Here is a 12,012-nt window from a genome sequence, read left to right as displayed (position 1 = left end):
CCCCTCCTTATGAAAGAGAATACATTAAAAGAACAAAATTAAGGGTGCCCGGCTGGCCCAGTCAGCGGAGTGTCAGGCTCTTGATCTCAGGGTTGTGAGTTTGAGGCCTACGTTAGATCTAGAGATGACTTCAGAAAAAAAAAGAACAAAATTAGGTACCAGGCCTTGGAAGTTTTGAAGGCTGAGTCTTGAAGCTTAGGTGCACGGAGACCTCACTTCTGCCTGTGCCCCAACAATGAGCTAAGTAAAATGGTAACAGGCTTTCGAACAAGGCAGGAATTTCCTTGCATGAGAAACCCGACAGCTGTGTAGGTGGGAGAAGAATCCAGAGCCACCTGGTTAGTCTCGTGCATTTAGAAGGTCACGTGCTTGTGAATAAGCACATTTTAGCAGCTGAGTGCCAACTTGCGACTCTAAGATCTACTAACTGTCTGCAGATGTACCAACCACAGTTAGTAGAATTTAGAACCAGGCGGTTTGAGCTCCGACACCAGATATGCAGAGGCTGGGAGCGGCTGCGGGGTAAGGAGCATCATGGTTTTTCCAGCCTTACGGAGCACGAGACACGATTGACAAGTAAAAACTGTACACATTTAAGTGATACAATGAGATTTTTCAAGTGTATCATGTGAGGATATCATATACATATACTCTGGGAAACAATTTAGGTGTTCTTTTTTTTTTAAATTTAAGGTTAAATGCACAGAGCGTTTAATGAACATTTTTTAAGCATATGATTCAGTGGCGTTTCACTCGCTCACCACGCTGAACAACCAAACCGGGGCTAGTAGGGCCAAATAAATATTCTCTCTCTTTCCACTCTTGAAAATGCAAACACATTCTTGGTGGTCCTAAAATAGCCTTGAACATGGTTTACTCAGCAGCATTTGTCATTCGAGGGAGAGCTGCCTTTACTCTTTGGCTGTACTTCTGTAAACCAAGTCATCATAAACTGCAACAAGAATTGGCCATTGGAAGAAAATCCTTCTACTAAGCAAAAGATCTCTCATCCAAACTTAGGTGTTTTTTAAGGTGTGCGCTTGGGGACAGGAGGCCTCTTCTGGGGGGAAAGAATCCTCATTTCATTTTGCCCACAAATACATGCTTGATGTTCTGGGTCCCCCAAAGCACGCAGCAACAGGCGTGGGTTACATAGCGAAAATAATGACAATGGAAAATATTCCTTTCTTTCACTATATGTAGAAAGTGTCTGTGATCACATCATGGAATGTGTCATATAACCCAAAGCATTTCCTCTGCCTCGGTGTGTGCGTGTGTACGCATATGTGTGTGAGTGTGTGTGCGCGCATGTACGCATGGAAAGATGGGGGTGCTCCCGCGGGTATAGACGACCGTCATGATAATGGTGGTATTTGGTGGAGATGGTGTTGCCGTCGGGGGGCGGTGTCCTCAAGGATGGCTCCTCCTTGCTCGGCCTCTCTGTGAGAAGCTCCAGCGGCTGGGCCCCGAGGAAGAAGGCTCACCCTGAACGAGCCCAGACCTGGCAGCTGTCTCCTTGCCATCATAATGATCTCGGTTCACCCAGAAACCTGAAGCTGAGCCGCTGGTGGGAGCGTGGCAGATTTCTGTTTGTTAAAATGCTGCCAATAAAGTAATTTCATGTCAGATTTAACTACAGGAAAGGGCAAGGCATTTCTCAGTTCCTTAGCTGTCATGCGGCTAAAATAAATAGAACGGACAGCAGTTAGCCACAGTGCATTTAGCTCTTTGAAGCCCTATATTGAGAAAGCAGATGTTGGGTGTTGGTGTTTGGGGGCTGGCTTCCTGAAGATATTTTATATTGGCCAAGTTAATTGTTCTAAACCCCAAAGGCTTGACTCAAAGGGCAAAAAGAGGCAAGACAATGTTCAACTTTCCTGACAGCGTCCCACAGGCAGTCCCAGCACTAGATAACTTGAGCACCAAGAGCTCGCTCTAAAAGAGGCAGCTAGAGAGAGTGGCCCCGGGCTTCTGCCCACTAACTGTGCAAAGCAAGGCTGTCTCGGGGGCCCCAAACAGAAACCCCTTAGAAGGAGAAGACCCCAGGGAGAGAAGTGGAGCCATAGCCTGAGTGGGAGCCGGCATTCTCGCAGGAGAGACAGCAAGTGTGCCAGACTAGAGCGCGAGTGGCTTTCTTCAGAGTGCTCAAGAAAGAGGGACAGGACAAAGCGGGCCTCCAGGCAGGAGGACAGAAGCAGCGAGAAGGCCCTGGGTGGGGGGGGGGGAGCTCCTGGCATGTTCCACGGGTGGGCAGGCAGCCAGTGGGCTCAGTGCACCATGAGCCCGGGTGGCCCTGAGCTCATTGTGGGGCCCCATGGCAGGTGGGGGAGGGCCATGGACGAGAACTTGTCTGTGGGGGGAACCACCTGCTCAACCTGTCTGTGAAAGGCCTCTCTGGATGCCGACAGGTCAGGCAAGAACGGAAGTTGCGGGAAGAACCAGGACCAGTCACGGAGGCAGGGACCGTGGGGGAGCGCCAGGGGGACTGAGCCAGCTGCGGCATCGGAAAGGGAGCAGAACCCTGGGGGGCCGGTGGGGGGGCATGAGGATCGGGGATGTTCCCGCAAGCGGGACCGAGGAGTACCTGCTTATAAGGAGAAACTGTGGCTTCAGAGAAAATAAACCGAAGCCCAGTGACCTGGGTCAGGATGGCAAGCTTCTTCCGTAAAGGCCTGAATGGTAACGTTCTCAGGCCTGGCTGGCCGTGTGGTCCCCGTTGCAGTTCCGTAGTAGACAATATGTTCCTGGCCGGATGTGCCTATGTACTAATAAAACTTTACAAAAACAAGCTGTTGACTGGATTTAGCCCCCGGGCTGGAGTGTGTCAACCCTTGACCTAGAGCCTCAGCTGAGCATCGTCCCCCAGGGAAATCTGTTATTTCCAAATTGCCCTCCCTACCCTGCTGGGGGCCACGGCAGTCGACTGTTGACAAGAATGGCAGGTGACATTTTCAGAGCTGAAATCTTCCATATTTCTGCTGTTGCCCAAGTTAGGTGACCATTTCTGAGCTGGGCCTGAACTGGGCAATGTATGCAGCAGCCTCAAATGCCATGTTTCACCTTTGCTGATGACAGTGAAAGGAGAGGACACCACCTCCTCCAGGGCGCCCATCTGCCTTGCTCTCCCAGCCTCTGTACACTTTCAAACAGTTCACATCTTGTCTACCAGATTCAGGCACACCCTCTTCCCTCAGGCCTTCAGGGGTCTCTATGATAATACGGCTTCACCTTCTACCACTTTCACTTCCAGCCCCGTGCTCTGGCCAACCTCAAGGTCGCCATGTCAGGCCTGCCGCTCTCTGAAAGCAAGGACCGTTTCCTCCCCATCTCTGTACCCCCAGAGCACTAGCCTCGTGACAGGACAGGTCTGAATTAACCATTGGAGCAAAAGGTTTCCTGCAAATTATCCTGTTGTTTCTGTTTCTGACGACAAGGCCAAGAGACAGCCGCTTTTCAGAAAGTGTGATTAAACTCACTAACTGACCCAATGACCTTGGACATGCTCCTTCTCCTTTGTGTGTCCTTGGCCTCTTATATCTGGCACAGGGGCTAGCCTGAATGGTTTCTAAGGGAACTTAACTGCTTATTGATCATTTACTAGGTGCTCAGGCCTGAGCCTTGGATGGAATGGGAGACCTCAGCGTCCCAGGAGGGGGGCAGGTGGTGGCAGGGACAGCCACGCTTGAGCCCTCAGCAGTCAAGTCCAGTAGCCTATGGCTCGTGGCTGCTTTTCTAACTTTGGTCCTTGGGGGGTTGGAAATCTGGTGAGAAGGAGGGGGAGATGAGGAGGAGAAGGAAAAGGCAGGAAGGAAGAGGAGGAGAAGGCAAGGCGAGGGGGAGAAGGGAGGGCGCTACCAAATTATTCTATGTCGACTGCAGACATCAGAGTCTGTAGCCCAAGCCTAGAAGCACCTGGTTCCCCCAGTCCCTCATGAAGTCTGTAACTCAGCACCCCAGGGGCAGCACCTGACCCAAATATCTGTCTGAAAGCCCAGTTCTATTGAATTCTCCAGCTGGAGATTTCCAGCAAAAGCAAGAAGCCTCAGCCAACACAGGCCAGCTCGGACTTTGGGGATCCCCAGGCCCTCATCTTCAGGGCTTGTCCCCAGTTGGCACATACCATAGATGGGGGGTATGCCTCGGGCTGCAGCTCAGCTGGGCTCTTCCACTGCCCTGGCCTGGGGTCCGACAGAGTCTACTCTCCTCCCCAGGAGGCTCCACCTCCAGACACCTGTCACCTTGGGCCTAAAGTCAAGGAAGCCAGGGGCCAGGGGCCAGGCAGGAAGGCAGGCAGGGCAGCACTGAGCTCCCAGATGCCAGCAGAAGCCAGCTGCCAAACAAAACTCCCTCCCGGCACCCTCCCTTTCAAACAGACTGCGGTTTTCAGGTCACCGGTTTGCTGAACTGGGCTACCCAGGCAGGACCCAGATGTGGTGCCCAGCAGTGTCCGGCAAACTGAGCAGTGCTTGGCCCCGACAGGAGGGACGGTCTTCAGGCCAGGCCTCTGCCTGGTGGCCGCCCTGGCTGAATGTCTGAAGCAGGAAAGGGCCCTTCCTGCAGGAGGAGGAGGAGGGGAAAAGGGAGCGAGCAGCTGCGTGCTCCATGGGGAGGATCCCCAAAATAGAAAGGCGCATACGCACTGCAGGCCTTGACCCAGAATGCTCAGAGCCACAGCGCAGAGACCAAGGTGTCCTCAGGGGTCCTGTGTGTTTCTACCTGAGCTCCAAGGACACGCTTCCCACCGCCTTCTGAGCCGATGCCATTCTCTGATCATTTAAAAAAAAAAAAAAAAAAGAAGTGCAAACGGCAGTAGTGCCTTGTGGGTTTTCGACTGCATTCATATCCACATCTTGGTCATCGTCATCCCAGAAACCCTGATGCAGGCAGAGGTCGGCTTAGTAACCCTATTTTACTGGTGCGGATCTAAGCCCAGACACTCCTGTAAGATTCTCGGGAAGTGTTGGGGACAGCTGCCGACCTGACGAGTTGGTCTCCTGGACACCCTGTGTTCTGGAAGAGGGGCCAGACACATCCCTCCCCTCTCCTGGGGCCAGACCTGCTCCTGCCCACAGCCTGCACGAAGTGGGCCACACTGGCCCAGGTTCTGGCAGGCTGTCCCTACCTCCCTGTAAAGTTTTTAATCAGCCGGCTCATTGCACACAGGCTGGGCTGTAGACAGGGCCGGTCAGAAGTTGCCAGGGAGTCACCAAGATGGTATAAAAGATGCATCCTACCTCTGTTTACAGGCTGTCTCTGCCACTGGGATGAAATCACCAGGCCACCTGGGACTCTGGTCCGCTGCTCGAGCCTGAGCCCCAAAAGTCGTGCCCAGCCCAGAAAAAGTCCTAACACTCTGGCTCCTAATCTGAGAATGGGAAGCAGCAAGGGAAGATGACCTTCCAAGTCAGGGCACCTGGAGCTGAGATCTGCATTTCCAACCTACTGACTCTAACGCTGGGAGCCTCCCCGTCTTCCGCCAGCCTCCGTCTCTGGGTTGGTGAAGTGGAAATACGAATCCTCATCCCCACACTGTGGGGGCAGAGGAGCTAATGTATAACAAAGTAGCTTGTGTGAAAGAGCCACTCAATTCTCTCCTCCCAGTTTCAGGGTAGGATAAGTAGAACTGCAGAGTAGGACCGATTTGTTCCTGGGGGAGGAAGCCCAGGAACAGTCCGCACCTCGACTAGGAACTGCTGGAGCCCAGGGTCTGGCAGGGGGCTGGGCCCTCAGGACAGACCCTGCAAATGGTGGTGGTGGGGGTGAGAGGCCAGAGACAGACTCTCTGACCTCAAGAGGAAAGGGGCATGCTCAAGGTCTCACAAAACGCTAGTCTCAGGTCTCTTTACTGAGTCCTGCACTCTTTTGCAAGGAAAGGGAGGTGCCTCCAAGGACGATGGATAAAAATTCTGAACCCTGCTCCCGCGCTACAGCAGGAGGTGAACGTCCTCCTCTTACTGGGTATTTCTAAGGGACAGACAGGATGGAGCCGGTATTTTTGTAGCCATCCCAGGCTGGAACTTCCCCTGATCCACACAGGGCTCCTCTCTCTCCCTTGCTTAGCCCCCACTTGCATTTAGAGGTGAGGAGGAGGAGGAGGGGGAGGAGGGGGAGGGGGGAGGGGGAGGAGGAGGAATAATAGTGAGCGGTTGGTTTTGATCTCCCGATTATCCTATGGATTACAGGAGATACTGCTCCGGAAATGCTTGGCACCTAGTCTTATTTCTGGTTCATTTGACTTTTGTCCTTGGGGAGGGAAAAGGATGGACAAAGTCCCAGAGCTATTTAGTAGCAGAAGCAAGACTAGAATCCCGGTGTCTTGAGCCCTTAGGATGGTCTTAGGATGTATATTTCCTGTAAGGGGGTTCTCAACTGTTCACAAGAAATAGTTCAGGGCTATTTAAAAGACTTCTTCTTTGAGACTGATAGGATTTTATGAACAGACCTTACTTAAAACATGTTTTTGCTGTTGTTGCTGTTAGTTTGTGTTTTGGGAAAGGACGAGAGAAACCCCTCATGAGCGTCTCAATCAGATCTCCACGTGATAGAGGCAAGCCACTCCCACTCTGAGCCCTGCAATCACTTGTCTGTGGAGCAGGTTTCCTGGTGACCCGGCAGGCCCTTCTGCATCTGATCTGTCCATCTCTGTCCCTCAGACCACAAACACCCAGGCTGCTGAGATCCTCGGGGGGTGCAGCCGAGCTCTGTGTTAGCACCGGGTATTTTCCTGAGGCTGCAGAGATGTAATGACCATGAACATCTAGCTGTGCTCAAACCAAGACATGCCCTCAATGCTGGCTGATGGTGGCAGCAGCACCCGCCTTGGCCAGCTTCTATGCAGGCCCCGCAGGCCCACCCAGAGGAGTGGGCTCCTTCCGTATCATCCCTTTCAGAGACCACAAGCATCTTTCAAGAAGACACATGTGCTTTTTACTGCAAAGGGGACTCATTTGCGAAAGTTGCTTTTGGAGACTGAGGCCTATTTTTTCGGATCCCCTCAACTGGGACAAATCCTTGGTCTTCTAGGACAACTTAGAATTTTGGAAACAGGTCACTCAGAGCCAAGGGCAGAGAACAAAGTGTGGCATGGAGGAAGGAGAAGGATTGATTTTGATCAAGTCCAAGGTGTGACTCTCAAGCAATAAATGTGAATTTTTGGCATGGCCTACAAAGGGCTCTACAAGGCCATCTGCAAAGAGACGCCAAGCCTAGAAATGGTGCCAGCAATGGCAACTTCTCCCAAGTGAGGGCACGGATGGCCACTCCAAGGGCCGATTCTAAGAAAACCCTTCCAGCAGTGAGGTCTTCATGGATCAAAACCAAAGCAGTTACTTGCCAGTCACACTCTTTTAAAGGGTGTTGGTGGGGCTCAGGAGGGAGAGGGGAAGAGGACCCTTATACTACAGCCCATTCATTCCTCCTAGGAGCCAAACCCAGTGTGAAACAGAGGAGAAATTGGAAGTCAAGCCCAAATGCATCTGGACTCTAGATGCATCACCGAGAGGTTTTCCTTCACTGACTCAGTCGTCAACCATAAAAGAGAAGCGAGAAATCTAAAGGGTAATTCTGCTGGAGGTTGGGCACTGCCTTCTAAGAGAGGCTGCCTGAAGGGCTGGCAATGCGGAGGGTGGGAGGCTGGCCAAGGAATGGCTCCATGTCTGCCATCCCATCTGACCGCCATCTCCGTGAGCAGAGCCTGGCCGTCCAAGTCTGTAAATGTTTATGTATACCGAGCCTGCGGTATCCAGTTGAGCACGCAGACATTGAGGAGAAACAGAGAAGTGAGATTTCAACCATCTCCCCCCATACCTGTGCACTTACGTTGGTGGCTCGCCCTTGGGATGGGAGAGGCCAGGCCCTCTAGTTATGCGAAATGGCATTACCTCAGAGCCCTGAGCTCCCAGTTCTCTGAACAGGAAGGAAGCAGACCCACGGCTCTATAAGAGCCATTTCCTCTCTGCTGTATTAATTTCACAGATTAGGTAAGCCTCTCCTCTGTGCACCCAATACACTGAGATAATAGCCATTGTGTTTGCTGCAGCTCCTACTAATGGAGCTAATCTTGGTAGACTGGTGATGTTGCAGGCTTTTAATGTCAAATTCAACTAGCCAGCTGCTCTCCTGGTCCCTTTTGTCCTGGCTCCTGGAACTACTGCTGGAAGCCCTAGCCCTTAGTTTCAGACACACAGATGAGGTCTGGGTTCCAAGGAAGGAAAGGTGAAATTTGTCAAGTGGGCTTTTGAAAGGACACAAGAGCCAGAGAGTTTGAATGGGAATCTCTTTCTATGCCCTATTCACTGCCTTCCTGTTCTCAGTGGTACTAGGAAGTGAATGCAATATTATCTAGCGTCTGTCAGTTCCACATTCCTTGTTTCTGTTAAGAGAAAAAGAAGGCTTTACTTCCCTCACACTCTTCCTTTCTTTCTAGTTGAAGGGGTGCAGTGCAGAGCTCACTAGACTGGGAGTCGAGATGGATCCTTGGACTGTATTTCCTGCTCTTGCAGAAATTCGTAAGGGGCAAGGTCAGCTCATCTCCTACATCTTTTCTAGGTCAGATTCTAGTCCTTATATTTTGGGTTGGTTCCCTGCCAACAAGTTTGCACAAAGAATTTCAATAACATATCTCATGTTCAAATTTAAGATAAGAAGCATTCAACACCCCCCTCCCCCCAATAGCCCATTGTCTGACCGATCCGTGGAGCTTTCTGGGGTCCTGACGATTTCCCACCATGCCGAAATGGGGAGCCATGCTCTTGATTACAAGCCGACTTTTCCAGTCATCCATTGTTTGACCTGCAATTTTATTCTTGACTCTCCAAGGCGCTTCCCAAACGACCTAGACACAGGGCTTAGGGAGACAAAAAGTACACTGTCTTTTAGATATGAAGATGAGACCATCGACCCCAGAATCACAGACTTTCACTCTGAGGACAGGTTTGGGTGGAGTCAGCTACATTCCCTTTCATGTCTCTCTCCCCACCCCACCCCCCTCATTGAACCCCTTCCCACCCCCAGGGATGAGGGGCACTTCTGTGAAGCAGTTGGCTGGGATGAGATGGCAGTCCCTGGCTTTGAGGCAGAGCGGAATTCACTGGAGAGTGGAAGGATGGGTGGAGAAGCAGCCTGACGTAACTAAAATAACACTAGGCTTAAAGGCAGGGAATGAGGATCTTAGGTCTGGCTTTTTTGTGCATGTGGTATGCAATGAGATCTGGGGAAAGACTCTTCTGTTCTCTGACACAATTTTCTTACGTGAAAACCATGGGGGTTGGATCAGGTGATGGCTTAAGGCCCCTTCCACTCTGCTAGAGTAAGGCTTAAATCGTGCACTGAAGGAGGAACTCCCAACTCTGGCCCCATTAGCACCCAGCCAAGTTAGCTGACTAACAGTTTATAACCTGACAGTCAGTGGAAGGAAGCAGTGGGTGTTGGAAGGGGCTCATGAAACTCTGGTGTACTGGTTTACACAAAACTAACCAAGCAGATGGTGACATGTCTACTCCAGTGCACACCTGCCATGACAGATAAGCATACCTGTGCTAAACCAAGTAAAGATTTTTTTTTCGTTTTATTTTATTTCATTTCTTTGTTTTTCATTTCATGTCTTTTGTGATAGAGACATGAAATAAGAGCTCTGTTAAGGCATTCATATATGAGGGAAGATCTCCTTCTTGGAAATCCTCTTGGCAGTACAGAATCGGGCACAAAAATGACCACATCCAGACTTCTGCCTCTGGGAAAATGGAAATGTACTCTTCCCATTTTCCCACTGAGTACAACTAAAACCTTTGGACATTATATATAAAACCAGCATAAGAAGACCGGGAAAGTAGAGAGACGAAGCGACCTTGGGACCTGAGGAACAATGTGGTGGTGAGTTCTCTGGGTTTTTGCCTCATAGATCTCAGACACGGGCCTGAAGAAGCTGGCAACCCCAAAATGACAATAGACACTGACAAAAATTCCCCAACAAAAACTTACTCTCTCAGGCTAAAGGACCAAAAAAGGGACAGCCCACAGAGGCAGAACATGTTTATACAAGAACTGCTCTAATTCAGCTAAACACCACAGGAAAAAGTGTAGTTCCATCAAGTCCCAACATCAAAGGCCAAGTGGGGGCCTAGACTCCACCCCAACCTCGCAGTTATGATTTATTTCTCCCTGTCCCCAAAAAGGTAGTGTAAGAGGAGGCCTAATAGAAAGTCAGGACCTTTGCTCCTGCATAGTGTTAATGAGTCCACATCCCATCATTGTCAATGTCAGTGGAGATCACATGGGGGACAGTGATGAGGCACTACTACCGATCCCAGCCAGGATGGTATCAGTAAAAGCTAGGAGGGAGCTAGGATTCTCACTACTACCCAGCAGTAATGAGGCACCCCAACATCCTTGGTGTCAATGAAGGCTAAGTGGTGAACCTGGTAGAAATGAGATGGTGACCCTGCTCCCTGCCAAAGCATTGTCAGAGGAAGTCAGCTAAAACAGAAGATCTAAATAAGTGCTGAAATAAGAGAGTTCTCTTATTTTATCTCAACCCAGAATCTTATACCTAGTGAAAATATGCTTCAGGTATGGAAGGGACATCAAGATATTCTGAGATAAAGGAAAACTCAAAGGATTTTTTAGTAACAGACCACTCCTAAGAGGATGTATAAAGGACGTTCTCTAACCAGAAAGGAAGTGATCAAAGAAGGAATTTTGGACACCACCAAAGAAGAATGAAAAATGGAAAGAAAAAAATATGGGTAAATATAATAGACTTCCTTTCTTTCAAGTTTTCTAAATTATATCTGATAGCTGAAGCACCAATTATAACATTGCATGCTGCGGTTCTAAATGTTATGCGGAAGAAATATTTAATGCAATTACATTATAAGTGGGAGGGTAAAGAGGAGATGGAAAGAGAAGTAAGGTTTCCATACTTCACTCAAACTGGTAAAATATTGACATCAGTAGACTATTACAGGTTATGTATATATGACATAATACCTAGAGTAACCACTAAAAATGGCATACAACAAGATGCATGCAAAATACTGTACATGAATCATCAAATGGAATTTCAAAAATTGTTCAAGTAACCTATAGGAAGTCTGGACAAAGAAAATAAAGAAACAAAAACAAAACGGACAAAATAAAAATAAATTGGTAGACTTAAGCATTAACTACCAGTAAGTTCATTAAAACGCAAATGATCTAGGGACGTCTGAGTGGCTCAGTTGGTTAAGCATCTGACTTTGGCTCAGGTCATGATCTCAGGGTCCTGGGAACAAGCCCTGCATTGGAATCCCTGCTCAGCAGGGAGTCTGCTTGTCCCTCTCCCTCTGTCCCTGCCCCCACTTGTGCTCACTCACTCTCTCTCGCTCTCTCTCTCTCAAATAAATAAAATCTTTTTAAAAATGCAAATGATCTAAATCTACCAATTAAAAGACAAACGTTGGCAGAGTGAAAAAACAACATGATCCAACTATATGCTGTCTGTGAGATGCTCATCTCAAATATAATGATATGAACAGGTTGAAAGTAAAAGGCGAAAAAGATATATCATGTAAATGGTAATAAAAAATAGTTATGGGGTAGCCCTGGTATTTGCAGATAAAGTGAACTTCAGAACAAAGAAAATTACCAGAGACAGAAAGGGGTATTACATAATGATAAAAGGGTCAATCCACCAAGAAGACATAGTTATCTTAATTGTGCACACACCGAACAACAGAACTGCATGACATATGAAGCAAAAATAAAAAGAACTGAAAGGAGAAATAGAAAAATTTGCATTTATAGTGGAGACTTCAACTTCCTCTCTCAACAACTCATAGAACTAGACAGAAAATCAACACAAAGAACTCAACAACATCATCATCTAACAGGATCTAATTGACATTTAAAGAACACTCCATCAAAAAAAAAAAAAGTAAAATTTGCATGCTTTTCAAGCACTCAAGGAATATATATCAAGATAAACTTATTCTGGACAATAAAACAATCCATAAACATTTAAAGAATTGAGATTTC

General features: G+C 48.7%; 1 protein-coding gene across 1 annotated transcript in view; it reads right to left on the bottom strand.

Annotated features, from left to right (window-relative positions):
* Positions 1 to 8,782, bottom strand: part of MAMLD1 (mastermind like domain containing 1) — a gene marked incomplete at its 5' end in the record, with an annotated part of 52,243 nt that extends 43,461 nt beyond the window's left edge. Inside the window, one exon of the mRNA XM_080795186.1 lies at positions 8,687 to 8,782. Within this exon, the coding sequence (XP_080651312.1) occupies positions 8,687 to 8,782 (96 nt within the window). The remainder of the gene's footprint in view (positions 1 to 8,686) is intronic.
* Between the last annotated feature and the right edge of the window lie 3,230 nt (positions 8,783 to 12,012).

The sequence above is a fragment of the Martes martes genome (genome assembly GCF_963455335.1).
Source record: "Martes martes genome assembly, chromosome: X".
NCBI lineage: Eukaryota > Metazoa > Chordata > Mammalia > Carnivora > Mustelidae > Martes > Martes martes.
The sequence above is the reverse complement of the archived record's forward strand: the minus strand, read 5'-3'. Positions and strand labels throughout refer to the sequence as shown.